The sequence below is a fragment of the Lutra lutra genome, chromosome 6 (assembly GCF_902655055.1).
Source record: "Lutra lutra chromosome 6, mLutLut1.2, whole genome shotgun sequence".
Classification (NCBI taxonomy): Eukaryota; Metazoa; Chordata; class Mammalia; order Carnivora; family Mustelidae; genus Lutra; species Lutra lutra.
This window is the reverse complement of record NC_062283.1, coordinates 8,109,436-8,137,243: the sequence shown is the minus strand read 5'-3', so window position 1 is coordinate 8,137,243 and position 27,808 is coordinate 8,109,436. Positions and strand designations below refer to the sequence as shown.

Sequence of the window (27,808 nt, the reverse complement as noted above, 5' to 3'; positions counted from 1 at the left end):
CAATTTCTAAATTGTTTTATAGCTCATTACCTGTCTTCAAATTGTCTCTACAATTCCACCCAGCTAAGATGCAAACTCAAAATTCATTATTCATTGGTATGAAGAAATTGAGCTCCACCCTAAATCTTGATGAAATGATTCTTTTTCGTTTACAACCACATTTTGCCCTTCTTTCAAATTAAGATAACCGAACTGGCAATCAGATAAAGGTAGGTCTAAAGACACTCAACTACTTCAATAGAAAGATAAAAACCACATTAGTCAACTTAAGTCTTGCAACTTAGTAAAGCTAACGATAAAATTGAGGTAAGCGTTAACTAACTTAGTAAAGCTAACGATAAAATTGAGGTAAGCGTTAACTCAGTGAGGCGGAGATTATGAAAATAAATGTGAGATTGTCTACTACCATATCCTTTTGTAAACTCCACCTCCGGGTGATATGTCCAGAGCAAATGGTCAAGAAAGAATTCTTGACACATCTTTAGGTGGCTTCATTAAAGCACGGGGACAGGACCTGTGGGCAGAAAGAGCTGCACTGGGGTTGTGACAAGTGACTCATTATAACTTTCAAGTTGGGAGGGAGTTAGGGACAGCACAAACCTTTAAGGTATTTTGGAAATACGGTTCCCAGGACCTTGAGGGGGCTAGCTATTGTTAGGAAAAGGTCATTTATTTTCATCTAGTAAACCTTGGTCATGAGACCCTTCGGATGTATACCAGTGGGCCATATGCTTGCAGGATGATTGCTAACAGATATCTTGGGGTGCGAAGAGGGAGTGGAGAGAGATAAAGGAAGTTTCCAAAAGAATTTTTACATGTTAAAGTAGACTTACAGGATCCTGGGGGGGTGGGCTAAGATTGCTTTTGCCCTTAGCAAAGTGTCAACATCAGGCAGCTGAGCTCCCAGAGGAAGGTCACTCTGTTTCAAGAACTTGTCAATGGGTTGTATGCAGTAAGGAAATTTTTTTTTTTTTTGGCCTTTGTTTCCCACATCACAGGCGCTTTACATTTAAAAAAATTAAAAATTCATTTTGTCCTTTCCTCCACATTTGCATAAGATGAATCTCTGAATATAATTTCATATAAATGTTTGTTTGCTTCCCTTTTGTTAAAGCGTCTACAGACAAGAGAACATGTATTGTTCGGAGAAGAATGGAGAAGGGAAGACATACAGCTCAACAGCTCCAGTGGACAAGAAATAGCAGCTCTCCTTTACACGATCACTTTTCTAGAATAAAGCACACACATTCCTAAATTCTGATCTTGTTCTAACAAGGGGTGTGGTGGTCAAGAGCAGCCAGCCCCAAGATGTGCACTTTGGCATGAAAATTATTACGAGTTAAAAGCAATCAAAACCCAGCAGGTGTAGGAAAAGCTCTTACCTCCGCTTCTATTGCCTAAATTTACATTGGAAAAGACAGCTGGTACCAGGAAAAGAGCTATTAACAGAGATTCCTCTTTACCAAAGTAATTCATTTGCATTCCAGGGCAAATTTTGTTTCCCACCATCCCCTCACCTTCCTGCTAATGGTCTTCTTCCCCTTTGACTCTCCAGACCCTACCCGCCTCCTTAGCTCAGCAAGTCATATAGGTTTCATGTGGCCTGTCTTTGGAATTTCCATATTTGTGTGGATTCCTTGTACTTACGCTATTAAATTTGATTGTCTCCTATTAATCTGTCTCATGTCAATTTGATTCTTAGTCCAGCTAGAAGGTCTGTGAAGGGCAGAGAAAATTTCTTCCACCCCAACAGAGGTGAGAGAAGAGAGATGATTCCAGAACCCCAAAGGTTAACTCACTTCAGCCAACATGCACCAAAATGCACACAATTCATTTGCAGAAATAAAGTAAAATATGTATGTATAATCCTTTAAGGGACATCCACTAAAAAGCAAAAAGTGAAGAGCCTCTGTTTGCCGGGCTTACCCTCAAAAAGCATTTCTTTGTGATATAAATCCAAGCCTTCCTTGCTACTATTGAAGATTCTGCAATCACAGACCTTTGGAGCTAAATAGGTTTCCAGCAGCTGGGCATACCAAGAGGTCTGGAGAAGTGCAGCCGATGCCTGGCTGGTTAGAGGCAGAGCCATTTTCATCCCTGGGACTCAAGGACCGCAGGAATCTTTCATAGTCTCATGCCTCAGTCCAGAGCGTTCTTCTCTCCATCTGAGGGGAAACTGGAAACAAACCCCAATCTCTCTCCCCACCACATGTAGTCACTGGAAGGGGCCCTAGGTGCTCTCCATTGTTATAAAGAAGAGAACAGGCCCAAATTGGAGTCACCTGTGCTAAGCCCCAATCAGCAAAGATTTAACATCAAACCTAAGCGCAGTTTCAACTCCCTAGGAAAGCAAACCTAAACCAATCAACTTGGCATTACCTGGTCAGCACTAGAGACCCTTCTGATCCCCTCAGGAAGAAGACTTTACCTGAAACATCACATTCTTTGCTAATAATTTCCTTTTTCTGCCCCCCTCCCTTTCTGCATTTAAAAATCTTTCCTTCCCCATAGGTTGGCACAGGTTGGGTCCTTTCTGTTGCAGATGAGATACCGCCCAATTCATGAAAGGCTGAATACCGCCAATTCGATCTTTAAATTCACTCAGTGGAATTTTTCTATTTAATACCACAGTCCTTGGGAATGAAAACAGAGGAGGCAGTGCCAGCAGAGGAAAGACCCCTCTCCAACCTCCTCACCCACCACCGCCAATACTGTCAGCCTTGGCTAAGGGACAAGGCTGTTCCTGGAAACACAGAAACAGAACTCTCAGTAAAAGGCAGAAAGGAGGGGCGCCTGGGTGGCTCAGTGGGTTAAAGCCTCTGCCTTCGGCTCGGGTCATGATCCCAGGGTCCTGGGATCAAGCCCCGAATCCGGCTTTCTGCTCAGCGGGGAGCCTGCTTCCCCCTCTCTCTCTGCCTGCCCCTCTGCCTACTTGTGATCTCTGTCAAATAAATAAATAAAATCTTAAAAAAAAAAAAAAGCAGAAAGGAAGTCAAATGTCACAAAAGCTCTGTATATACAGATACGAATTGCTCCCTAAGAGACCACTGTTAAGTTTAAAAAAAAAAAAAAAAAAAAAGCAAGGAGCTGTACACTATCAGAAAAACAGAGAAAAAAATCCTGTACACATGGACTCAGAGCCTGCCTTGAAAGGATGCCACTGGTGGTCAGCAGGGAGGGGATCCAGGCAGCTGCAAAGGAGAGGGAGGCACCCCTCATTATATCCTCTTTTCTGTGATTTTGATGCTAAGTATATAAGCTATCTCCTCAGAAAACTAATTTTTTAACCGTACTCACATAAAAGAAAAAACACAATATGAATGAGCTCAAAATGATTTTTAAGATTTAAATAAATAAATAAAATTAAATAAAAACAAAGAGTAAAATATAATGCCAAGGGGAAAAAAAATAAAAGAAAGTGGCATTCACAGTTAAACCACTTCATGGAATGTCGCAAAATGTCTTGAATTTAGCGACTTCCTCTAGGCCTTACCAACCTTCTGCTGAATCCCCCTGCTGACTGGTTCACATGATGAATGAGGCACCGGGGGCCTCTGGGGGGAGACAAGCCCCAGTCTTTCTCACTTTCCTTCCTTGTTTGAAGTAAGAAGTCAGAACCGCCTGAGCAAAAACTGTTCAAATGTACCCCCAACCCACCCCCACCTGCTCTTTTGCAAACGGCACTAGAACCCCAGCTCAGAGCTGTCGTTTGGTTAATACTCCTGAGAATGGAATATTTGTAATAAGAAGACTGGGAAATCCCCAACACTATCAGCACAGAAATCTGAATTCAACCCTTAAAATTGCTTTAATGCTGACGTGGGCTTTCCAAACCCTCCTTTGAATCAGATCGATATTACTAACGCATAAAAGATTAGCCACCCACAACTGTAGAAACTTTAGGCAGAGGGGCGCCTGGGTGGCTCAGTGGGTTAAAGCCTCTGCCTTCGGCTCAGGTCATGGTCTCAGGGTCCTGGGATTGAGCCCCGCATCGGGCTCTCTGCTCAGTGGGGAGCCTGCTTCCTCCTCTCTCTCTCTATGCCTGCCTCTCTGCCTACTTGTGATCTGTCAAATAAATAAATAAAATCTTTGAGGAAAAAAAATTAAAAAAAAAGTTTAGGCAGAACCCCACTGTCATAAGGGGATTGGTACCTGACTCACCAAGGGCACATCTTCTGAATAACTAAAAAACACCCTCCAAACAGCTTAATGGGTTCATCGTGTTGGTAAGTAGTCAAGTTTCATAAGCTCAAAGGGATGGTGGTCTTTCAGCAAAACACATTTTTAACCAGTATAAACTACATGAAGTTACTATTCCCACGGATGACACCGATCCTTGGAGAAACTGCTAGAAATCGCCATTAATAAGACTGCAGCAAGTTTCGCCTTTATCTTGTTTACTGAAAGGGTGGACTTACTTAAAATAGAAAGCTTCTGGAAAGCACACCACCAAATACTGTTATTAAATTACACATTGTGAATTCCTTTTACAAGTCGCTGCTACAAAACATGTTTCCAGATTGTATCTCCTGGGACAGAATCTTTTTCAGAAATCTTTCTTGATAAATGGAATTCGGAGGCCGTGCTGCAAAACTCTTCGATGTTCTTGGGTACAGGGCACGTTTCACACATGGGACTTGACCACAGGCTGCTAAAGGAGACGTCCCCGTGTCGTTCACACGATTCTGAGAAAGCCTGCCCCAAACTGACCTTAATATCTGCCTTTATAACTCCAAGGGATGCATACATCAACCCCAGGTGATGAAAATGGGAACAGAGAATTTTATATTTAAACAAGCCACGCCTGACCCTCAGCTACCAGCAACTGGGCCTTCTGTTAACTTTTGTGTCAGAAATTAGGCTTATTGGGGTGCCTGGGTGGCTCAGTAGGTTAGGTGTCTGCCTTTGGCTCAGGTCGTGATCCCAGGGTCCGGGGATGGGGTCCCACACTGGGCTCCCTGCACAGCAGGGAGTCTGCCTCTCCCTCTCCCCTTCTCCCCCTTCCACGTGATCTCGCTCTCTCTCTCACTCTCTAATAAATAAATAAAATCTTTAAAAAAGAAAAAGAAAAAAAGAAATCAGGCCTATCAACTGAAATGCACGTTCCGAATAACGAGGTACCAGACCTAACCGGTTGGTAAAGTGAATTAGCTCCCAAGTCTAACTTAATTTACTCCTTCATTCCAATGCAAGAATGTAAATAAAATTCCACTTCAACAAACATTTATTAAATTCCTGCACTGTACGAAGCACACCAAGACGACGACGAAGGTTCATCCTCAGTCGCTGTCCACAAAGATCGTGCATCTTTTCTCCAGCCGAATCTCACTCAGTACCTTTGCTGAAATGGCTTCCTCTTCCTGGAATATTCTGCCCGTCCCACTCAGCCCCAGCCCAGCACCTTCCCCTTGTCCTCCTATAGCGGCAGCTCCCAGGAACCCCCACTACCCCGTGCCTGGCTGGGCCGGGGACACAGACCTCACTAATCTCAGCATCCCCACTCTAACCCAGCACTGGCACACGGTGTTTAATGAGCAGCTACTGAAGGAAGCCTCCCAGAGTCAGGCAGGCAGAAAGACCGATACACATAGAAGTAAGTAAGACCCACTGTGTGGTATGCAGAGTGCTGTGGAGAGACAGAAAAAAAGAATTTTCCACATCGGCCCTGAAGCAGAGGCAGAGACAAGGCAGCAGCAGGAGGTGAGCTAGGACATGAGAACCGGGAAGGACTAGGCGCACAGAGAAGGGAGGGTGTGGGCAGGAAGCCGGCAGGTGCATAAAATCAACAGTCCGCTGGGGTGATGGCACGGAGCACAGGGAAGTAAGCGGTGGGTGGCCTGCAGCGCGGTGCCTCGGAGCACAGCCATTGGACGGTCCTGGGTTCAAGTCCCACCTTGGTCCCTTTCCAGCCTCAGGGCTGCGGGCCAGTGACTCACGCGCCATAGGCCCACTGCTTAAATGGAAACATCTGGCCTAGCTTTCAGGGCGGTCGTACGAGTTAAATGAGATAATGGACCCAGAGCAGCCGACTGGATGTCTGACAGCACAAGCATTCCAGTTATAGGCTGTTGGTGTCATTAAGCCAGAAAGGTAAACTGAGGCCAGGCTGTGCCAAGCCACCTCTCGTTCCACAGTGGAAAGGCTAAAGCTCCAGGACCCACCAGGCCTCTGCTTAAAATGCCAGGAAGTAATGGTCACGTCTGCACTCTCTCCGTCCTCCCTTTAATTATTGTCAAATTGAGTCACCAGACTGTGACACTGGTCAGCACTTTCCAGTGGGGCCACCCAACTCCCGGACTCCCCCTGAGTCCCCTAGAATGGACGGCTCGCTCTCCTTCAGGGCTGGACTGAGGACAGCCCCCAACTCCACCGGCCATGTCCTCTCAATTCTGTGGAAGTCGGAGTTTGCTCAAGAGCCCGGCCCTCCACGCACTGACCGCTTGACCTTCTCGGACCAGCTCAGGCTCAGCAGGCTCCCCTCCCCCTCCAAGATCAGCCTCCACCTGAACCACCCAGGAACTTTCCACCACGTTAGTGTGCAGCCCCAGGAAAGACCGCAGTGTTCAGGGTCGGTCACTGGCTTCTGAGGACTCCGGGATCCCGGGGGCCGGGGGGGCACCCCTACCTGCCCAGAAGCCTGCCAGTCATCCCCACCCTCGTGCCCAGCCCCGGCTCCCCTTGTCAACTCGCACCCACTTGCCGCTCCGACTTCCTCCTCCTCCATGACTCATCATCCCACTGCCGACCTCGCTCCCTCCCTTGCTCTGACCTCCTCTGCTCTACCCCAAAACCCTCCGTGCCCTCCCACCTCTCTTCCTTCCCTCCTAGCCTCTAGGCACGTGTCTGCCCGTTTCGACCCCTACCCCGGAGGAGCACAGAGAAGAAAGTCACCGCTTTTCCAAATTCTGCTTTGCTGCCTTAGACTTTTCTCCTTCCACCTCCCTTAAATAAAACCTGTGATCCCCCAGACTCACACAGACGGAGAGAAGGTGTGGGACCAGCAGGTGCTTGCTGTCCCGGGAACAGGCACCGCCCTCTCCAGCCTGGCTTCATGCTCTCAGGGTCTATTAAACTACAGAGCTTTGCTACCACACAGCCTTTTCCTCCAGCATCCATCCCCAGGTTCACCTGCTCTGGGAGGAAGTCTGCCAAACCCCTCCCCCAGTCCCCACTGTCACCCCTCCTCCCACGTCCACACCCAGACTTTCGTCATTGCCCGGAAAAGCTTCCCTCAGCATCTTGCTCTTGCACTCTGCCAGCCCCCGGCTGCCTCCCTTCCTCTACACCTGCTCCCCAGCGTCCCTGCAAGCTCAGGCTGTTTCCCTTCCCATTTCCGCCCCTTCCAAGTGCTTGTCAGCATCTTTCAACACCTTTCCTTCTTAACTTTCCAGCAACCTTCTCTGCAAACGTCCAACCGTTTTACTTTTGCTCCTAGAAGGAGCTGCTGAAAGAGAAAAATCACACACTGGCACAGACTCGTGCCTCTAAACGTGTGTGATTTTCAGGGGGTTGGTTACACTCAGCAATGCGTGAAACTGACCTGGGGCGGCTCTTTCTCCACTCCCTGCGCCCTCACTCAGCCTCAGGCCCCCGCCCCTCCTCCGTCCCTGTAGCCTTCAGCCACGAGTCCCACACCACGGCACAAAACGTCACAAAATGAAAATCCTTTCACGACTTAAGTCCTTCAGTGCCTTCTCTTTGATGATAGCAGTGGCCCTAAATTTCCGTTGGCCTGAGGATCACGGGGATGGGGACAGGGGGACCCCTCTATCCTGACATTTGCATTCCCCAGCTTGGGCCAGACCATAGACTCTCATGATAGTCCTTGCACCAAACTCTAAGGGCAACGAGTCTCTAACGAGGGTCTACGAAATCCAGTCCTCGGGCCAGACCCAGGCCACTGCCTGTTTTTATGTGGCCTGCCTGCTCAAAAAATAAATAAATAAATAAATAAATTTTTTAAGGGTTGAAAACAATCAAAAGAAGAAAATTTTCGGACACATTAGAGAGTATATGAAACTCCGATGTGATGGGCACGTAGTATTATATGCAATTGACTTACCACTAAATTCTACTCCTGAAACTAATAATATGTACGTCAGCTCATTTGAATTTAAATACAAATTTTTTTAAAAGACATAAATGGGTGCCTGGGTGGCTCAGGTCATGATCCCAGGGTCCTGGGATCGAGCCCCACGTCAGGCTCCCTGCTCAGTGGGGAATCTGCCTCTCTCTCTACCTGCCGCTCCCCCTTCTTGTGCTCGGATCTCTCCTGCTCTCTCACTGTCAAATGGATGGGTAAAATCTTTAAAGGAAAAAAAAAATGAGGACATTAATTTTCTAGAGCCATAAAAAAAGAAATTATAGGAAATTCAAATTTCAGAAGAGTCCATTAATGAAGTTTCACGAGACTACAGGTGCGGCCAGTACTCACTTATTACCTATGGCTGCTTTCGTGCAACAGCAGAGTTGAGAGGTCGAGAAAGGCTGTAGGGCCTGTGAAGCCAAAAATATTAACCCTCTGGCCCTTTACAGAAGACCTGGTCGGCAGGATAAAGGCAAACACCACACAGAGCCCTTCAGCTTCCTCATGACGTGACCCCTGCTCGCTTTCCCAGCCCAGATCCCGCCGTCCGCACCCAGCAGCCCACCACCTGCTTCAGTGGGCAGTTTCTAGAACAAAGCACAGTTTCACTCGTCCACACCTCTGTATGGGCCATTCTTCCTGGCCACTGTGCCTGACGAATTCTCCATCCTGCAAGACCCACGTGTGCCCTTCCTCACCCTCGAGAGGCTGAACACCACACCTCACCCCGCCCCCCCCCAACAAACCAGAGTAGATAGATCTTTCCCTCCGTTCTGCCTCCACTGTACTCCAATAATTTGTATCCCAGTTAACTGTGTGCAGCCATGGTTTTCAGACGTGGGGGGCATTAAACCACCCAGGGCTGTGCCTGTCCCCCAGAGCCGCAGGTGGGAGGCACTAGGCAGAGAATGTTCTCTTCTACCTAGTGTCCAGGCTGATGCTGGTCCCACTAGGCAGAGAATGTTCTCTTCTACCTAGTGTCCAGGCTGATGCTGGTCTGGGGACGGCACGCGAGTAACACCAGTTGACCTATCTGTCCCTGCCTCGCCCGACAAGATTCTTGAGGATGGGCCCCATTTTATTCGTGTTTGAATCATCACAACCCAACACACCCCAAGTGATCCTTGGGGAACACAGCAAAAACTCTGCAGGTGTTCGCAGTCTCACCAAATTATTTTTCTCCTGCTAGCCAATCCTTTTCAGTATCAGACAATGACGGGGAGATTAAGGGGAAAGTGGACCTGACTTTGCAGGAACTACTGAGGCCCAAAGAAAACTGAAGTAGCTTTCTGCAGGGCTGATGGTCTATGGCCTGCCATATGTCCACACCCATCCTGAGCTGGGATGGACTGGAAAGCCCCAAGGTGAGGAGAAGATTGCTCAAGTCAGAAACCCAAGGGTAAAACCTGGAGGCAGCGTCCACGAAGGAGTGGGGTAGGCAAAGGACTCTTCCCCCTACAAAGGCCAATCTGCTGTCTGCTTTAAAAACAAGCTTCCAGGGGCACCTGGGTGGCTCAGTGGGTTAAAACCTCTGCCTTCGGCTCAGGTCATGATCCCAGGGTCCTGGGATCGAGCCCCACATCAGGCTCTGCTTAGCGGGGAGCCTGCTTCCTCCCCTCTCTCTCTCTGCCTGCCTCTCTGCCTACTTGTGATCTCTGTCTGTCAAATAAATAAATAAAATCTTTAAAAAAAAAAAAGAAAACTATTAAAAAAAAAAAAAAGCTTCCACGTGCTGAAGTTTGATAAGGCAAATGATTATCACCGGCACATCTGTTACCAATGGCACATATTCACTGAGTACCTACTACTTCCTTGGAACACAAGGAGGGATAAAATCTCTATCTCCAGGAGTCTTTAAATGAGTTGGAAATTCAGCATATACACACAGCACGCTGGGTCACAATAGAAGGTAATGCTTACTGAAGGTCAAATGTGGAGCGTGTCAGAGGTAAAGAGTAAATTCGACAGGAATCCGGCATGTCCTGCAGCTGGCTTTCCCTTCTGGGTTCCACCAGGCACCATCTACCAACCTCTGTCACCTCTGGCAGGAGCTCCTGAGTACGAAGCCCTTGTGACCTACACAGGTCCTTTGTCTCCTCTATTGGTAAAGCTTTTCCGGCACAGGGACCTGGATTTTTCATCCTCATATTTCCACCACCTGGCCAGGGACCTGGCACTAAGAATATTTGATAAATATTTAATTGACTGAATAATGAGTGTGGAATGTGAGCTGAACTTTGAACCTAGGGCAAGATTTAGGTGAGAAGAGACATGACGTTTGGGCTTTCCAAGAATGGACAAGGAACCAACCGGTGCCTAAAAGCTCCAGGCCAGGCAAGAAACCTTGTGGTCAAAGGCCCCAGTGGAATCATCAAAACTCACTACTGGTCTCACCATTAGTAAAGAAATGCCAGGTCTTTAGAGCAGGTCATCGTTCACTGAGCCTTTTAAACTGTAACACAAGTTACATTAATTGTCCTAAAACTTTGCTGGGTTTTTTGTTTGTTGGTTGGTTGGCTGGTTAGTAAAGATTTTATGTATTTATTTGGGAGAGAAGGAGAGAGAGCATGAGCAGGGGGCGCAGCAGAGGGAGAGGGAGAAGCAGGTTCCCGTTGAGCAAGGAGCCTGAAGCAGGACTCGATCCCAGGACCCTGGGATCACGACCAGAGCTGAAGGCAGACGCTTAACCAACTGAGCCACCCAGGTGTCCCTAAACTTTTGCTCCTTTAATCTCAAAATCATCTCCTGAGTTCTTGTCCTGGCTATTTTTCCCCAAGGAATCCTAATTCAACAATGAACTGAATTGACACTTCATGCAAGAACACAAAAGTCTGGGGTACCTGTGCGTCCAAACAGCCTTGACATCCAGAGCTCCCAGCCCCCCTCCCATTTTAACTGGAAAATCCTTAAGCCAGCAAACGGTTTCTTCCTCAGCTTTCACAACTCCTAGGATATGACCACACACCTCACAAATTAACAAGGTCAACAACATCCATCCATCACGGTGGCTAAATCAGTCTTGCAAATTTTGAAAGCTATGGTTAAAGGCACATCATGACACGCTCCTCAACCAAGTCGAGAGGGCACAAGCAGATGACTTGAAAAATAAGGCAAAACACTTATCCTTTACTCACCAAGTCATTCTAAAAGGGAAAGAAAAAGTCCTTATCTAATTTATCCTGGTAAGTGAAGCTTTCTCTCTGAATACTCCTACCAGTTACCAGAGTGCCACACTTGCTAGATAGACAGAGACCAGTGGTTTTGGAAATGCAACTTCCAACACACTCATCTGTGCAGTACCAGCGGGGGCTTCTATGCCATCATTCATTTCCTACCCTCTGCATCTGGATTCTGTGTTCTACTCGTTTCTAATTAAAGAGGAGACTTTACATGTAACATCTTTAGGAGGATGTCAGACCAGTGAAGTCCTTGGAAACTAGACTCTTCCTCACAATCCCACACAAGCTTTCCCCAGGAGCTCACAGAATAGACAAACGGAAGGAGCAAATGAAAAATAAGAAAAGAGTTCTTCAGTCATGTGGAAGGCTCAGCAGACATTTAAAATAATGAGCTACCCCACTTGGAGACACCCAGAAGCCAAAGACATTCTCGATAGCGCCTTCAATTCAGAAATTACGAGTATGAGCATGAAATGTTAAGATGGGGGGGACAAGATTCAGTGTCTTCCAGTGACATATGAAGAGCTACTAAGTACCCAGAAGTACGTGTTTTATCCTTTTTAGCATATTGCTGGCCAATAACAAGTCACTCTTCAATGGGACAGAAGCAAACATTTATTAAGGACTGTCCTCCAGATCTGGCTCTACCTTTCTATTCCAAGTTCTGGGCCAGAGGTGGAGCACCTGTAGACCGCATTACCCAGGCACCCCTGGCCAGCAACCCCTGGGCTGGGTCTGACCACTGTGGGTAACAGGCAAGAAACGTAAGGGCAGTGGGATGAAGAGTAGGGCTGTGGTTTTCGTTCTGCTTCCCACTGGCATCCCAGCAAGGGCTCGACGAGGCTCTCACAGGGCGATGGCCACGGGACACCCTCCCTTTCCCCTTTGTCTCCAGGTTTAGGTACTGGAACCGCCCCTGAATGCTGCCCATATCCCTCTAAGTAGCTCAGGTAAGTTTCTTCATTGCAAACCGTTGAGTTAAATTCCGCCGCCCGCTGGGACCCTGTCTGAATGAAGGACCTTTCAGATGTAGAGTATTTTATATCTACATAAAATTTCCCACCTCCAATATGTAGATCTGATTTTAGCCCTGAGGACAGTGGGGCTCCGAGAGGTCCAACACCAGCAGGCAGTCACAACAGAAGTTTACTGGCAGAGCAGGTCTAAGACATCGAAGACCTTAAAAAACCCTTGAAAGCATGAGGGAGAAAAACACTTCAAGCTTCCAAATTCCCAAGCCACAATTTAGCCTCAAACCACATTATTTATGGTTTGGGATTTTCCCCAGGCCTTAAATGAGCGATGTGGGGCATTGCCCTATACGTGCTTCTCTCCACCAAGAGTCACTCGGACCGGAGCCTGCTAGAGGCTGCTCGGGCCATGGGAAGATCAAAGAGATCGCCCTGGCTCCTTCCTGCGGATCACCCACATTTCTCCTTCAGTTTCTCCCAGAAATTCCTTTCTCCCAGCCTTAAACATCCTTAAGGCTCTTTTATTCTTTTTCTTATAAATTAAAAACAGGGTTCCTTTGACAGAAATCCAGGAAACTGGGAAGGGGGTAGATGCAGTTTAAAAGCACTTAAGGGTACCTCCCAGGCTTGTCGGGGTCCCCCAACTACTCCTTTCCAGACAAAAAGCCTCCCTAGATTCCTCTCTCTAGCAGTGCCTAACAGCTTAAAACAGAAAATGCAATTAAAATAAATTCTGATGGGGGGTGGGGATGGGGCTGGAGGGGTTAAGTACAAAACACACTCCCCTTAAGGGAATTCAGCTGGAAGTTAGGGTAGTTTCAGAGAAAAAGAATTTGCTAGTATCTCTCTGCTTTTCCCCAGGTCCCTGGGTCTCTCCCTTTCTCACTACAAATTGAAGAGTAATTTACAGAAGCACAGGCTAGCATCTGATACCTCTCCCAATTTGTTAGCTTTCTGGATTTTGCAACCGAGGGGCAGGCAAACGTCTGGGGAGAGGTGGAGTTCCCCATGCATCCTTGGAGGGAGCCAGGTAGAAGAGTGGCTCAGTAAACAGCATCTGACTGAGGCAAACAGCCAGCTCTCACTTCCTCCTTGCATAAGGAATGGTGAGTGGAGAGGGCAGTGGGAGGGTATACTCCCATTTGGAAAAGAAAGAAAGAAAAAAAAAAGTCACTAGTAAAAAGCAAAGGGAGAAACCCAAAGCAAAACTCAGTATGAAACCCAGTAAGAAGGCAGTGGGCCAACCCGCCCACCCCACCCCCCATTCCATTTAAATCAACGTGTGTTTACTGACTCATTATGAAATACTTCCAGCACCTAAAGAGACAAGAAAATGAGTAAGACAGCCTCAACCCTCAGGCAGCTTTCTTACCAGGAATTACTGCTGTTTTCTATTCTAATAGTAGCAGACAATTCCTGGACAGTCCAACCAACTTCCACGTGCCTCTCTTCTCCCACTAACCGAACTCACTCAGGAGCCTGGGACCTCAAGGATAAGCCCCATGAGTCGAGGAAAGCCCCTCGGAAAACCACTGTCCTTGCGCAACTCTTCCCTTTCCGATGGACACCGCACATGGTACAACGTAACTGTCACCCCCAGATCTGAAAAGTTTCACCGCCAAAGTCTAAAATCCGAGTCTCTGTTCCAACAGGCCAAGCAGGAGCTTACAGACTAATCAAGCTTATCTTTTAAGGAGAGATATCTAAATTAAAAATAATAAGGACTCCACGACACTGATGGAAAAAAAAACACACACACACACACTTGATTCATTTATCACATTTAGAACTTGGTTACAGGAAACGAGCCAACCCAAAACCTCAAAAGGAAAAAAAAAAAAAAAAGTTCATTTGAACCTGTCTTGCAGGGTATACTAATCTTTTTTTTTCTCGTTTACAAGACAAAAACATCACGTCAGAAAAAAGGCCACCTGTCGAGTGTGTGTAGCTAAAAAGTCTGCTTGGGGTGGGGGGCGCGTTGTGGCTAAAATGTCCCCCCAGCCCGCACGCCCGCAGTGGCTCGGGAGGAGGGTCCCTGCGCCCCCGCCCGCGCCCCCGCCGCGGCCAGGCCGCACGCCGTTACCTGGTCCAGCGGGATGCCCAGGAGCTCGCTGAGCGGGTGCAGGCAGGTGGAGCCCGTGGTGCGGTAGGAGAGGCTGGACGGCGGCTCTGCTGCCATCCTGCATCTTCGGGAGGCGGCTGCCCCGGCCCAGGCCCGCGCCACCCCGCTCGCCGTCCTCCAGCCCGAGCGCTCGCGGGCGGCTGCCCCAGGCACGCGCGTCCGCCCCCCTCGCCGGGACCGAGCGACCAGGCCGGCGGCCGCGACGCGCGCAAACTCCCGGGGCGCAAACTTGGCGCTGGCGCGGCGGCCGCGGGCGCGGTAGGAGGGCCGCGGCCCCGCGCGCTCCGCTTCCCGCTGCCCTCCTCCTCTCGCCGCTCATTGGCTCGGCCGCCCGGGACGGCCCCGGGAGGAGGGAGGGAGGGAGGAAAAGTGGGGAAGCGGAGCCCGGCCCCGCGCGCCGCCCGGCCCGCCCAGCCCGGCCCGAACCCCGGCCGACCGGGAGAGCGAAAGCGACGCCAGCGGGCGCCGTGGCCTCGCCCTGCGGCTGCTGGCGGGCAGCCCCGGGGGCGGGAGGCGCCGGTCCCCTTCTTCCTCCCCAGCTCGCCGGCCTGCCTCCCCGCCCCGCGAGGCCACCTCCACCCGGTCACCCGGGCGGGCGCCTTTCCCCAGGGAGCCCCCCGGGGCCCCACCCTGTTTCGGTCTGGCTGCAGTCTCGGCGCCCCCCTTCCCTGTCCCCGCGCCCGCTAGCATTTCCTGCGCTTTCCTTTCGAGGTTTCTCCCCTGCAGTCCTTGCTGCAGAGGGTTAACCAGCCCGCTCCTGGAAGCCCAAGGAGCCCCCCGGGCTGCTAGCCAGCGCCCAGGCACCCAGATTCCCTCGTTTCACGTTCCTCAGCGCAAGACAGAGTTGCCTGCACCCTGCTCTGGGTCCCACCAGCAAATGCAGAGGGCTTCCCGCGTCCTCCTGATCATTCCCTCCCGTCCCTTTGGAATGAGAATTATTTGACCTCTGTAAGAAACGGTGTTTCTATGATGTGCATTCTGATACATTATTTCGTGCACAGGTTCTCAAAAGGGAGACACTTCCTCTCTGTCCCCAGACGGAGACAAATGTATCACTGGCACTTAGGAAAACTGTTTAGGTTGATTAATGGGTTTCGAGAGTCATGAAAGTCTTGAAGATTCTTCCCAGGAATTGCCGTGAGCCAGCTGGTGAAGACAGTTTTCAGGAAGGCAGGGCTCTGAGCTGATGGGTAGAAAACCAGAGGGAAGGGAGCTGGTGTGAACCCCCAGGATTTACGGGGAAATGAAGCCTGAAGTTTTTGCATCAACAGTCTATGTGGGAGTTGTTGCTGAGCCAAGGAGAATCCAAACAGTTGGGCCGTGACATTCAGGCAGACCTTCTACTATCCATGTGGCCTCGAACTTCAGATGCACCTACAGACCTGCCAGACACTGGTGACAGCTTCCCCTCCACAGCTCAACCCCCAGTCTTGCCTTCCTGAGGAGTCCATCACCAACAAGCTTCCCAGGCCTGAGTTTCTCAACCTATGTGCCCCTACCTGGGGGCCAAAAAAAAAACGTTCCTACCTCCACTCCCTGTCCCCATGGAGATGGGGAGGCCACCAAACGGCAGATGACAATCTCTGCTCTACTCTCACCAAACCCACATTCACACTCGCACAGGCATATGACTGCCAATCAACGAGGCTAGACAGGCTCATTAGATGACACACAGTTCTGGAAACCGACCAGAACGGAAGCACCCTTCCTCTTACCCTGAGCAGGATGACAGCTGAAGTGAGGTGTCTGAAGGCAGAAGGGGCTTGAAAGCACTGTTTAAAAAAAAAAAAAATCCTGTCATCTGGGTGGTGCAGCTGGTTAAGCATGGTACTCTTGGTTTCGGCTCAGGTCTGGATCTCAAGGTCATGACCTCGAGGTGGTGAGATAGAGACTTACATCCAGCTCTACACTCAGTCTGAGTCCGCTTGGGACTTTCTCTCCCTCTCCCTCTGCCCCTCCACTCCACACTTAGGCGCTCTCTCTCTCTCTCTCAAATAAATAAATAAATATTTTTTTAAAAAATCAGCACTTAGATGTGGAACTCCCAGAAAGGAAAAGTAGGCCAGTTTGGATAGTACTCCTGACAAAAGTCCTCGGATCCCTCGTAATCTTCTACAAACAGATCTATGCCCTCCAGACTCCCAAAAATGGTCTTCACATTGACAAGATGTGAAAAGAGAAGAGTAGCCCTCTAGAGATGTTCTTCTGCTCAACAAAACAAGCTTGAATCTAGTTTAAAATATTCCCTTAAAAATGCGGTAACTACGCTTGGATCTCGAGAACAAAACGTCACAGAACTCAAATCTTAACAGTTCTGTTCTATTGATATGGTGGTACAATTAATGCTAAAAGAACTAGCAGATGATACAGTATCAAGCGAACAGAACAGTTCTACTGTAAGAGCAATTAAACAGGCTTCTGCAGGATGGGCTCTGATTCTAAGACGTAGAAGAGCTCTGCCTGGACACGTCACTCTCTTTTCCTTCCTATTTATCTGTGTTCACGTCCTTTGTCAACTGTAGGTTCATCATAGTGATTATTACATATTAGCTAACTTTACAAAAAATTGTTTCAATAGCCCATGTTACTATACTCTCTATTTTACAGATGAGAAAACTGGAGTTTACAAAATGAAGTATCATGGTTGGTTTAGGGACGCTAAGCAAAACTACATCTGATCCCAGAGCCTTGGCGCTCTGTCCTTACGCCGCCTCCCGTCCTTTAAAACCAAGCATTTCTCTATTAGGAGGCCCACCCACACATGAGACATGGGCTTCTCACCCCCGTGGACAGGAATTACATTTACTCTTCAAAAATGAGGTGATAGGGGTGTTGCCTGCTTTTTGTTCTTTTGTTTTTTGGTTTTTGGTGTTTTTTTTTTTTTTTCCAAGTAAGCCCCACACCCAGCGTGGAGCCCAGTGCAGAACTTGAACTTATGACCCTGAGATCAAAACCTGAGCTGAGATCAAGAATCAGACACTTAACCGACTGGGCCAGCCAGGCGCCCCTGTCTTGCCTGTTTTCTGTCTGCAGTAAAACAAGTCTTGAAATCAAAGTCAGTCATTTAATCTCCCTTACAGGGCCATGCTCAGATTGTGAACTCACCAAGAAGATCCAGGGCTCATCCCTATGACTAGTTTAAAATTAAAGGCCAGACAAAAAGACACGGAAAAAATTCTAGCATAATACTATGGGCTGATAAAAATTCAAGACCTGTCACATGCAGGTCCAGAACCAGCGAAAGATACACAAACAACAAAACTGAATTAAAACAGTCCTCAAAGTTTACAAAGGTATAACCTAAACCCCTCGAGAAGATAAAATTCTAATAATCCATTCAGAAGAGAGTCAACCAAAGATAATCACCGACCAAACCACGTGAACACCATTTACAGTGATTTAAGCCATATAAAAATAAGATTGTCATCTTAATAACACCACATAATGTTCACAAAGCATTTTCAGTTGTATCATCCTTTCTGATCCTCCCAAAAAGCTTGTGAAGTTGGAAGGGCAGGCAATATTATCGCTTATATTATTATGTCACCATCGTCCTCTCCATTTTTATCCATAATACTAATTTCTGGTCATTTGGAGGTAGCTTATAGAGCTAATGAACAGCGAAAGGAGGATGCAAACCTGGGTATTCCATTGTTGTTTTTATTATACAGGAATCTTTTTATTATACAAGGAGTCCACCTTCAGGAAAACAGCAGAAATTGTTGCCTGCATAGGACATTAAAATCCACGCTTAACACTGGAAAGCTAATCTGAAGGATGGTCTACACTGACCCACGATGGGTATCACTCTTGTTTTGTGACCAGATTCTTTAAGCACGATCCACAAAACCTTAGGGAATTTTGATTTTGCCATCAGTGTTTCATTTTCTTCACATTTTAAATCAAACTGTCCATGCTTGGAAGGTATTTATTTTGCCATCTACCTGCCTAACATATTTTCCAAGCTTGAGATCACAGGTAAGCATTGTTTTTATATGGGTACATGTTCAGAAAATGAAGAGATTAATATAACTAAGCACCTACCAAAGTTAGCTATTACTGTTAAGTATTAGCATTTTTCCCTAAAGATACTATATCATTTAGTCATTCATGATAAATCAACACACATCACCTCATTATGCTAACCTATGAATACATCAAGGAAATACTTTTATGTCCAAAGACAAAAGAAACCAAAATAATATCCCAACCTCCAAAAAAAAAAACCAGTTATGCAAAATACAAAGCAGAAATTAATCACTGATAATGGAATGCAGAAAGAAAGCCTGCTAACAAAACTCCATTAGCTAAAAATACTCAGAATGATATTTATAACTATGATTTTATACAACTTCTGAAGTCAGGACTGGAGCCTAAAACCAGGAGAGGAACAGATTAATTAATAATTTAATTAACTCTGCTTAGCTGAAGCTTCCCCTTTACGAGTTGACATTTTATTCTCAACTTTAGTCTTTGGGGAATGAGAGCTTCCCAAAATGTGTCCCTGCACATTCAATGGAGTTAGTGATCACGACTGAATTTCTGTCGGTGAGTCAGGCATTACGGTGGTGAAGAACCTGTCCTGCAATACAGCAATATCTTGGAGTCCACTTCTGCGTCAAGAGTTTGTCCTTGCCCTAAAATTATGCCCAAAGAGGTAAACTTTCTCAACTTCTGTGTCTACTTTCTAGCTTCTCAATCTCTTCTTCTGCTCTCATGTTTCATTCGCTGCTGCCTTGCCCGCCATTTTGGGTCTCCCAGGATCTAGGCAACCCCATAGATTCCCTTCACTAGGCTTTGGCTTGGTGCCTAAGGAGTTCTTGAAGAAGTGAAGTATTTCAATCTCAAGTAAACTCCATACTGTCTATTTTGGATACTCAGAGGCTCCCCGCCTCCTTACTTCCTGCTTCTTTGGCTGTGCTCCAAATACTTACTCTAGCCAAAGACGTGTTCTATGAATAATAAAGTGTGATTGAAGATAATACCTGAGAATATAGAGATAGCCAGAAACCTATCTGCTTATGCTGCCAGGATTCTCTGGTTGGCTGCAGTGAAAAAAAAAAAAAAAAAAAGAGCAAGGTTGATGGCCCTGGAGCCTTTGAGTGTGCTGACACGCTCAGCTCCCACTCTCCCGGCACCTCCCCCAGCCTCACTGTGGGTGTGGCCGCCGAGGCCACCTTCATCACAGGCTTCGGAGAACTCCACACCATGAACCCTTTGGCCCAGCCCTTGCATTCATCTTGGAGACCACGTGGGATCTCTCTGAGCTCTTATATTTTTCACCTTCCTCTCCATTTTCTGTTCCGCACCTGACCCAGTGATAGTGCCAAACACACGCATATTTTTTTTTAATTTTTTTATTTTTGCACAACCATATTTTGGACTGAATGGAGAGATGATTCCCTAGCAATCCATGCAGCCAACAGGACTCGTGACTGTCTCTTTTCCACTGATTTAAGTCCTCATGACCCAGCTTATTTTTCCGAGCCTGTGCAGCCTTTGGTCAGCACATCGGGCCAGCCAGTGCTAAATGCTGAGTGGATGGTGAAGTTCGTTATTTATAGAACTAAAGTAGGTATTTGCCTCTATTCATTCCCTTGGATCTTTTCCTGTATTCCTAATGTGCCATTTCTGCAATTTTCATTTTCTTCTAAACATTTTTTGATCATTATTGGTCAATTCTCACAGAGGATCCTGTAAAACAAGTTTAGGTTTTTCACAAAAATGTTACTTATATCCATTGTCAGTCTCCAAGAAAGGGACATCAAGCTTAGTTGACCACAAGACGTTTTTTTGTGTATATGATGTCTCCTTCAGAATTAGCATCCCCCAGATTCATTTGGGGAAATAGTACTTTCACTTGAGAAGACTGACTCAACATTGAGCAAATATTTATTAAGGAGACTTTATTTATAAAGAACTATTCTAGGTGCTTGGAATACACATCAGCCACAAACAGACAAAAGTCACTCCCCCTGTGGAGCTTACTCGCTAGCAGGGGAAGACATAAACAATATAGAAGGATAATATTAGTATGCCAGAAGATGGGGAGTATATAGAATAAAAGAAAAGTACAGCAGGGTAAACGATGTACGAACATTGCCGTCCTCAATAGAGCGGTCAGGGTAGGCTGCATTGAGAAAGTCACATGTGAACGAAGACTTGAAGGAAGCCAAGGATTTCTGGGCACAGAACAATCCAGAAAGAGGAATAGTCTAGAGCAAAGACCCTTAGACAGGAATAGACCTGGCAGGTTGGAGAAGCATCAGTCTGGCCAGGAAGGCTGTAACAGAGTGAGGGTAGAAAGAAAGCAGGCCAGAAAGGCATTGGGGACCTTAGAGGCCATCATAACAATTTCTACTGTTCCTTTGATTGCAGTGGGGGCCACTGCAGGAATTTGATCACAGCAGTGTCTATACCCTTTAAATAATCACTCCCTTCGGTGCCTGGGTGGCTCAGTGGGTTAAGCCTCTGCCTTCGGCTCAGGTCATGATCCCAGGGTCCTGGGATCAAGGCCCACATTGGGCTCTCTGCTCAGCCCGCTTCCCTTCCTCTCTCTTTGCCTGCCTCTCTGCCTACTTGTGATCTCTGTCTGTCAAACAAATAAAATCTTTTTAAAAAATAATAATAATCCCTCCCTTTTTCCTCTCTCTCTAGCCCCTGGTAACCCCCATTCTACATTCTGTTTCTGTGAATTCGACTAGTATAGATATCCTATGTAAGTGCAATCACACAGTGTGTGTCTTATTGTTACTGGCTTATTCATACCGCATAATGTTCTCAAGGTTCATGCATGTAATAGCTTGTGACCGGATCTCCTTCCTTTTAAAGGCTGAATGATATTCTCTTATATACATTTTAGCTTTCCATCCATCAATAGACATTTATTTTCACCTTTTTGCTATTGTGAATTGTGCTATGGGTATGCAAATACTCTTTGAGACCCTGCTTTCAATTCTTTTGTATATATACCCAGAAATGGAATTGCTGAATTGTTTGATAATTATGTTTAATTTTTTTATTTTTTTTATCTTGTTTAATTTTGTGTTCCATAGTACCTGTTTCCATAGTATCTGTTTCATTTTACATTCCCCCCAACGGTGTACTAGGCTTCCAATTTCTACACATCCTTGCCGACACTTACTATTTTCTGTAATTTCTTTTAAACAGTAGTCATCCTGATGAGTATAATGTGGTACCTCTCACTGTGGTTTTGATTTTCATTTCCTTGATGATGAGTGATGTCAAGCATCTTTTCAGGTGGTTATTCACTATCTGGATGTCTTCTTTAGAGAAATGGCTATTCAGGTCACCTGACCATTCTTAAGTCAGGTTGTTTGATTTTTTGTTGTTGTTGGGGAATTGTAGGTGTTCTTCATATATTCTGGATATTAATCCCTTCCTTATCAGATACTTGATTTGCAATTATTTTCTTCCATCCCACAGGTTGTTTTTTCACTCTGTTGAGTGTGTCCTTTGATGCACAAAAGCTTTTAGGTTTGATGTAGTTCCACTTACTCCTCTCTACTTCGTTGGTTATGCTTTTGGTATTGTATTCAAGAAAACATTGCCAAGTTTGTTTGTTTGCTTTAAGATTTATTTATTTGGGTGAGAGATGGAGTGAACAAGAGAGTACAAGCAGGGGGAGCAGCAGAGGGAGAGGAGAAGCAGGCTCCCCCTGAACAAGGAGTCTGATGCAGGGTTCGATCTGAGGACCCCGAGATCATGACATGAGCTAAAGGCAGGCAATTAACCGAATGAGCCACCCAGGCGCCCCGTTGCCAAGTTTAATGTCATTAAATTTCCCCCTGTTTCCTTTTAGGAGTTTTTAGTTTTGAGTCTTATGTTTGGGTCTACGGTTCATTTTGAATTAATTTTTGGATATGATGGAAGATAAGGGTCCACCTTCATTCTTTTGCATGTGAATGTCCAGTTTTCCCAACACCATTCATAGAAGAGATGGTCATTTCCCCACTGAGTGGTCTTGACGCCCATATGGAATATCATTTAACCATATATGCAACGGTTTATTCCAATTCCTTTATTTTTCATGTAAAACAATTGAACTATCACTTTGCTTACCAAGTTCTTTAAAATCTATCCCATTAAAGGGCTTATTATTTTCCTACATAAAGACAGTTCTCTCCCTGAGATGAATTCTCCTGCCAGCTGTGAAGTTTGTACATTTTTCCCAATGGTCACACTCCGTGAACCAGATTAACACGATCTTGGACAAATCTGCTACAATGGCCTTTCTGTAACCTAAAACCTTGGTGAGCACAGCCCCCCACTGCACATTCTTCCCTTTTGTTTAACCACATCCTTAAGGACTCCCTGGTGGCATAACGTCCTTGATCTGCCTTGGAGATATGACAATGACACACACCTATTCTCAAACATTCTCCTCCTGAGTGGTTCCCAGCCTCTAGGACTAAAAAAGCAGGTCTTAGCCAGAGGTGAGATTGCAAAGATCTAGTCCTGTTGCACCGGTGCAAGACACGCTTCTGTCCCTGAGTCCCCCTAATAAACCACTTCTCATCAAGCTAGACTTATCGAACTTTCCCTTCAGTCTTCCAGCTCCTTTGGCCTTTGGAGGTCATTTTACATACAGATCCCTTTCACAGAACACACACCTATAGACGCAGGCAGGCCAGGTCCGAGGACCCAGAGGGGGCCCCCGTAGGACCAACCAGAGGATCCTTGACTTCACCCAAGACAGAAATCAAATCCAAGGCAGCAGGAGGCAAAAAACGTTTACTGAAGGTTTAAAGAGAATGCAGGTAGAGTGTCTGGGAGACTCAGAAAGGAAAGGAGGGAGCCTCATCTTTGTTCGGGATCTGGAAGTTTTTACTGAGGACAGTAGTCTGGTGTACATGTCCCCTAAGGCATCCAGAAACCGGTTAGAACAAAGACAAAGGCCCAGGTGTCAAGATGTCCAGCGCACTTGGTCTGGAATATGCCTATGATGGCTTCATCCGGCCACCCTCACCTGGTCCTTCCTTAGATGTTATCGATTTTAAAGAACTCATTAACTCTTTGTCCTTTACGAGGAGGACAGACACTATATGCCTTCTGAGGCTTGTGTAAAGTGGGGTGAGGTACAGGGTCTAGCAAGAATAGGAGCAGGAAAAGGAGCAAAAAGCAGATTTTCATGGAGTCCTTCAGCTTCCCTCTCTCGCTGTGAACCCAATCTTCCTGGGCTGCAGTTCCCCCCCGCCGTGTGTGTGTGTGTGTGTGTGTGTGTGAGAGAGAGAGAGAGAGAAACAGAATCAAAGAGAGAAATAAAACTTCCTGCAACCATCATGGATTTTTTAAAAGATTTTATTTATTTATTTATTTATTTATTTGTCAGAGAGAGAGAGAGAACCAGAGAGCACAAGCAGGCAGAGAGGCAGGCAGAGGCAGAGAGAGAAGCAGGCTCCCCACAGAGCAAGGAGCCCAATGTGGGACTCGATCCCAGGACCCCGGGATCACGACCTGAGCTGAAGGCAGCGGCTTAACCCAGTGAGCCACCCAGGTGTCCCCAACATAGATTTTTCTAAACTACATTTTTTGGAAGATATATCATATGTATAAGTGTTATTATATATTTAATTTAAATAACAATGGTAAATAGTAATGGTAATTTAAATAAAAATAGTAAAACAGGTATGCATATTCCCTCCACCCATTTTAAGAAACAGAACATCAGGAACACCATCAACAGTGCTCCTCAAATACAGACTCCCCCTCCCACCCCTGGGTACATAAGGACTTTCTAGAATACATAAGCACCTACCAATCTCAGGAAGTCTACTGCTAGACACCCAAATTCCATACGTACTCTGCCTAAAGCCAATTCACCTAAGAACTCTTGAGTTCACGTGATCCTTCCACTCGACCAGAGCATCCTTGCAATTCTCACAGCGGTCCACCATCTCCAGATGGCCAGGTCTCCTGAAGCACTAAGGGTACAGTAGGCCCACAGAGCTTTCTTTGTTTCCCATTTTATATAAGTTTCTGTTAAAAGAAAAGCACAGGATTTAGAATCAAATATTTCGGTTCCTGTGGAGTTGTTCTGAAATCAGATCGACGGTGATAAGGTTGGACGGGTGGCAACGAGGATAATTCTCCTCTTCCTTCCCTCCTTCCTTCCTTTTTGAAGAATGTGGGAAACATTCTGGGAGCCCAAAAACAAAGAGAACACGGACAAGAAATATTCAACGCTCAAAACTTGGCTCTCCCCACCCCTGCCCCGAATTTTAAAAATAAGCATTTATTTTCAGTTATTCTCAATACTCTCTCGTAAGGTGTGTCATTTGCTGGAAATAAAAACATCTTGATCAGCTAAAGAAACAGAATGATTCTGGTCCTTTTCAACATAACTGAGATGTTTTCTGGGACTGCCAACATTTTCAGGATAACTTCGGGTAAAACCCAAAGATAAAACTTTTATGTAATTTTGTTCCATTTTCATATGTGGCACTCAATGGGATAATTAAAACCTATTTTAACAATTATATTATGAAATTTTTTGTAATTACTTCATCCTATAAAATGCTTATAATTTTCTATCTCCTGTTTTTTTTGTTTTTAGCAATCTCTGTACCCAACAGAGGGCTCGAACTCACAACCCTGAGATCAAGAGTCACATGTTCCACCAACTGAGCCAGCCAGGAATCCCTCTATTTTCTATTAAAAAAATGTTTTTAAATAAACTAACTGCTAGTACTACCAGTTCTTACCAGTAGAAACATTTCTCTTCATTAAAAGCATAGAAATAAGATCATGACACTTATAATGAGATGTATTTCTAGTAAATTTTACCTTTTATATTAAATTATTTATCAATATTTATAATATATTTGAGTTTGATCAAGTATTTAGTAATACTTATAAAAGGTAACTTCATCTAGAAGAATTTTTTTTTAATTTTTTAAAGATTTTATTTATTTATTTGAGAGAGAGAGCGTAAGTAGGGGGATCCGCAGGCAGAGGGAGAAGCAGACTCCCTGCTGAGCTGGGAGCCTGATGCGGGGTTTGATGGAGAGCTCCATCCCAGGACCCTGGGATCATGACCTGATCTGAAGGCAAATGCTTAACCTACTGAGCCACCCAGGCACTAAAAGGTTTTTTTGGGGGGGTTATAGCCTAATGATGTCAGGAAATTAGATGAATGTCAAGAATTACATTTACAGGGGCGCCTGGGTGGCTCAGTGGGTTAAGCCGCTGCCTTCGGCTCAGGTCATGATCCCGGGTCCTGGGTTCGAGCCCCACATCGGGCTTTCTGCTCAGCAGGGAGCCTGCTTCCTCCTCTCTCTCTGCCTGCCTCTCTGCCTACTTGTGATTTCTCTCTGTCAAATAAATAAATAAAATCTTTAAAAAAAAAAAAAAAAAAAAAAAAAAAAAAAAAAAAAGAATTACATTTACATGCATCTTGTTTTGGAAAATTTGAAAGGGTAATCAGCAGAGGGCTTTCAAGCATACATATTTATCAGGACAAAGATTTGTGCAGAAAGTGGAATAGAAATATGATTCAAAGAGAAAAGAGGAAGATTTACATATTTTTTCATATGAAGAGCTTGTCCGTGTGTGTTTTCAGTGGTTGGGTTGGTTGGTGACAGTATAAAATTATTACTGTTTTATAGTCTATTAAATACTTTTAAGAGCAAAATATAACAGTTTTATTTTAAAATGTCAATGTTTACAACATGTTGGAAATTACATTTTTTTCTACTTTTTCAACTTTGAATGGAATGGAATATTTTTGATGTTAACTTTAAAACATAGGAGCAAATGCATGTTTTTTTCAAAATTCTTTTTTTAAAAAGTGCATAAAATATTTGAAAGTCAGTGTCTTAAAAAACCCTGGGTGCCCCTTCTCAGTGCATCACAGCTGCACAAAGGGAACAATTATTTGAATTTTATTTTTTTAGTTTTATAGTTTTATTTTTTTTTAATGAGTACAGTTGACCCGCAATATTACATTAGCCTCAGGGGTACAACAGTTGATTCAACAACTCTATGTGTTTTCTGTTGCACTTGTAAATTTTTTCTTTTTTACCTTACATGTCCTGTTTGCTGCAATGTACTCTTTTTTTTTTTTAAGATTTTATTTATTTATTTGACAGACAGAGATCACAAGCAGGCAGAGAGTCAGACAGAGAGAGAGAGGAGGAAGCAGGCTCCCTGCCAAGCAGAGAGTCCGATGCGGGGCTCGATCCCAGGACCCTGGGGTCATGACCTGAGCCAAAGGCAGAGGCTTTAACCCACTGAGCCACCCAGGTGCCCTCTTTTGAGTTTTCTATGTAGAAAATCATAGCATCTTCTTTTAAACGTTACAGTTTATTTCTTCCTTTCTCACTGTTCTATTTCCATTTCTTATTGTCATCCTATTGAGTGTGTTAGAACCTCCCAGTACTTTCATATGGAGTTTGTTAAGATAGAGTCCTTCCCCAAGAAGTGCTTTTTGGGGGGAAGCTAACCCACCAATATGATACAGTATGACAGGCCATAGGGGTAGTTTATATAAAGTATATGGAAACTAAATGAGGCCACTTTTAATTCCTCCTTGGATAACAGAGATCAAGTCCTGCTATGTGCTTAGCACTGTAGCATAAAAGTATAAATTAATATGTTGCTGATCTCAGTCAATTATATAAATTTACAGTCTTCAGACAAGTAGGCAGGTTCTCTGCTCAGCAGGGAGCCTGCTTCCCTCTCTCTCTCTGCCTGACTCTCTGCCTACTTGTGATTTCTCTCTCTGTGTCAAATAAATAAATAAAATCTTAACAACAACAACAAAAAAAGTAGAACATTGTTTTTGAAGTAACTTTAAATAATCAACAACACTTTCATTCGCACATTCGTTGAATATATAACACTCTTCTCCAACATTGTCTCAGACCATACAGATATAAGGATGTCCGGACAAACACAGTCTGCTCTCAGTTATTAACTGGAGGAGGGGGAGAAACTCTGTTTAATCAGTGAAAACACTTTCATGTCAGCGGGTTTTTCTAAGAAAATAACCAACGTATGGAGCTCATTTGTAACCCATGGATAGACATGGGGGAAAGAGCATATTGTCTAAAAATTTTGCTCATATTGAGTTATAATCTACCTTTCTGAAACTCTTTTTTTAAGTAAAGATTTTATTTATTTATCTGACAGACAGAGATCACAAGCAGGCAGAGAGGCAGGCAGAGAGAGAGGGGGAAGCAGGCTCCCCGATGAGCAGAGAGCCTGATGCGGGGCTCTATCCCAAGACCCTGAGATCATGACCCAAGCCGAAGGCAGAGTCTTAACCCACTGAGCCACCCAGGCACCCCTGCCTTTCTGAAACTCTTAACCACTATTTCTAGTTCTGCCAAAGAAAAGAAAATGATAAAATAAATTTTCTTCTAATTGATAGCAGTTAAAAATCTATGTAAAGATCTCTCTTTATCCCCCCCCCACCCAAGTCTTCACT

At 45.4% G+C, this 27,808-nt stretch overlaps 1 protein-coding gene across 1 annotated transcript in view; it reads right to left on the bottom strand.

Annotated features, from left to right (window-relative positions):
* The window catches only part of MBOAT1 (membrane bound O-acyltransferase domain containing 1), a 116,699-nt gene extending 102,022 nt beyond the window's left edge, over positions 1 to 14,677 (bottom strand). The window contains exon 1 of the mRNA XM_047733455.1: positions 14,320 to 14,677. Coding sequence (XP_047589411.1) covers positions 14,320 to 14,415 — 96 coding nt within the window. The 5' untranslated portion in view covers positions 14,416 to 14,677. The remainder of the gene's footprint in view (positions 1 to 14,319) is intronic.
* Positions 14,678 to 27,808: the final 13,131 nt, after the last annotated feature.